At 28.3% G+C, this 2,500-nt stretch overlaps 1 protein-coding gene across 1 annotated transcript; it reads left to right on the top strand.

The window, feature by feature from the left end:
- Positions 1-971: 971 nt before the first annotated feature.
- On the top strand, positions 972-2,189 carry LOC113824294 (CLIP domain-containing serine protease B4; the record flags this gene model as incomplete). Its single annotated transcript, XM_070119808.1, is given in 1 exon segment — positions 972-2,189. A coding segment is annotated over 1 exon segment (207 nt), but the record flags the coding sequence as incomplete, so codon positions are not given.
- Between the last annotated feature and the right edge of the window lie 311 nt (positions 2,190-2,500).

The following is a 2,500-nucleotide window of genomic DNA, read 5'->3' as shown; positions in this document are numbered from 1 at the left end:
GTCACGGAAAGGAAAAGATAGATCTATGTTAAAGTTTTATCTTATGATGTTGTGACTATAGTGTTTCCTTCTGTGAGAGTTTATAAGTTCTTTTATGTCTACCAAAGGTTTTAACTTCTTGAATGGACACACATATGAGATATATGTGTTAATGTGTTATCATTATCATTATTATTATTATTATTGTCATTATTATTATGATAATTATTATTATTATTTCATTATCTTTATCATTATTATTATTATAATCATCATCATTATTAATATTATCATTATTGTTATTACTATTATTATTATTATTATTATAATCATTATCATTATTAATATTATCATTATTATTATTACTATTATTATCATTTTCATTGTTATCCTAACTATTATTATTCTTATCATTATTTTCAGCATCACCATTATCATAGTTATTACTATTATTAACAGAGTTATTATCATTATTTGAGCTATTATATACCATATGTAGACTATTTCATTGCCTATCCATGTCTATATGTTATCTACATAAAAAAACATTCAAAATTGAATCCATTTAAGGAAGAGAGGAGAAAAATGTCCAAGAAAAGCTAAGACATTCAGCGACGGAGGTGAAAGGAAATTGGAAAAAATTGAAGATTTTGGAAATGTCGAGAAATCACAAATGGGCTAAAGTTTTTTGAGTCAGCCTCTCGCCTGAGATTCGCGTTCTGGTCATATTTGTTCTATTAAGTTGATTGAGGAATAGTACTTGTATGTACAGTATAAATATATGTATATATATATATATATATATATATATATATATATATATATATATATATTTATATTATATTCATTTATTTATCTTATTTAATATTGCAGCCTTTCAAGCATTTTCAAGTTATATACAAGGACTAAAAAATTATTAAAATTCATGATAATCTAAACTTGTCAGAAATATTCTCAATATATGTCTGTACAATTTAATCTTGTTTTTTCAGATTTGTGCCGGTGGGAACGCTGGTGAAGACTCATGCGGTGGAGACTCAGGTGGCCCCTTGGTACTTGCCGGCACTTTTGGTCCTCCCTACCAGCAGATTGGCATTGTCTCCTACGGTCCTGTCAACTGCGGCCAACAAGGAGTACCTGGTATCTACACATCTGTAAGCAGCTACAGGACATGGATTGAACAGAACTTAAAGCCATAAATGAGTTTCTTTTCTTAGAATATAGTGATTTTGGTTTTTCAGTATTGAGAGGCTGGTCATGAAGGTAATCGGACAAGAAATAGTGATGATTTTATGTTTTTCTTTAAAAAGAACTAATACACTTCTGAGAATGAATGTCTATTTTTATTTGGAAAGTAATTTTTTGTTTACATTTTCTTAATACTGTATTAGGTATACACTCAGGAAATAACAGTGGTCAAAAGAGATAATTGGCAGCTTCATCAGTGTCATAAATTAATTTTTGAAAATTCAGTCTCAAAACATTTTAAAAAATGAACTTGATTATTAGGTTGATGATACTTCTGCTTAACAGTTGATTTAATGCATTTACCTCTTTGATGCATTCCTTGAAATGGAATCAATATAAAGAGTAGGTGAGTTTTGTACCAGTATTACATATTCACCAATTTACTGTTTTCATAGAGTTTATTCCATGCTTTTTGAAACTTGAATATTAGAATTAATAGTACATGTGATAACTGGTAGAGCCTCATACATCCATGATTAGGTTTATAATTCTTCCAAAAGATTATATTCAATTGTAGTGCACATATTCATTATGAAAAAAATATGTATACATGTCTGATGATTTAAGGATATTTTGTAATGAAAGAGACTGATTTTGACTAGCTTTTTTTATAAAAATATTTTATGTCGAATCATGTGAGTAAATGTGTAATGGAGATGGATTTATTAAATTCAAGATGTAGAGTAATCCATTATTGATAAGCATGTATTGAATTATGAAGTGTTATTGTGAGCTTTTATTGGCTGCAGTGTGAGATTTAAGCAAGGATTTAATGTATTTTCATTATACAGTAAGTAACTTGCTGTACCTTACAGATAATAATAATGTATAAGAATGTAGATTATTGATGCTTTCATTTTTTAAGAAAATTCCAGGTTGTTCAAATGATACCAGATGTTTCATATATGATTGTGGTGTCTTGTCTTTGTATGTATTTATATTTAATAAAATAGTTCCTTTTTTCTCTTTATTTTTGTTGTTAACAGTATCGTTGACAGTATTATGATTCATTATTCCTATGACTATTATTTTTATCAGTGAATGTACTTTGATCTCTAAGGGGGTGCTTTCCTCTACCTCATTCATCTCAAGTGTTTCTGGAAATGGTGAAAAAGTAGTTCAATAATATATTATGTGTTTGTGAAATAATAGTAATCTATGCATTTAAATCCTTTAAAGTTGTAGTATTACAATAATAGGATATTTCAGCTGGTACCAGCAAGAAGCACTTGGTATCTACACATTTGCAAGCAGATACAGGACATGGAGTGAA

This window comes from Penaeus vannamei, unplaced genomic scaffold (assembly GCF_042767895.1).
Source record: "Penaeus vannamei isolate JL-2024 unplaced genomic scaffold, ASM4276789v1 unanchor747, whole genome shotgun sequence".
Lineage (NCBI taxonomy): Eukaryota > Metazoa > Arthropoda > Malacostraca > Decapoda > Penaeidae > Penaeus > Penaeus vannamei.
This window is presented reverse-complemented; position numbering and strand designations above follow the sequence as displayed.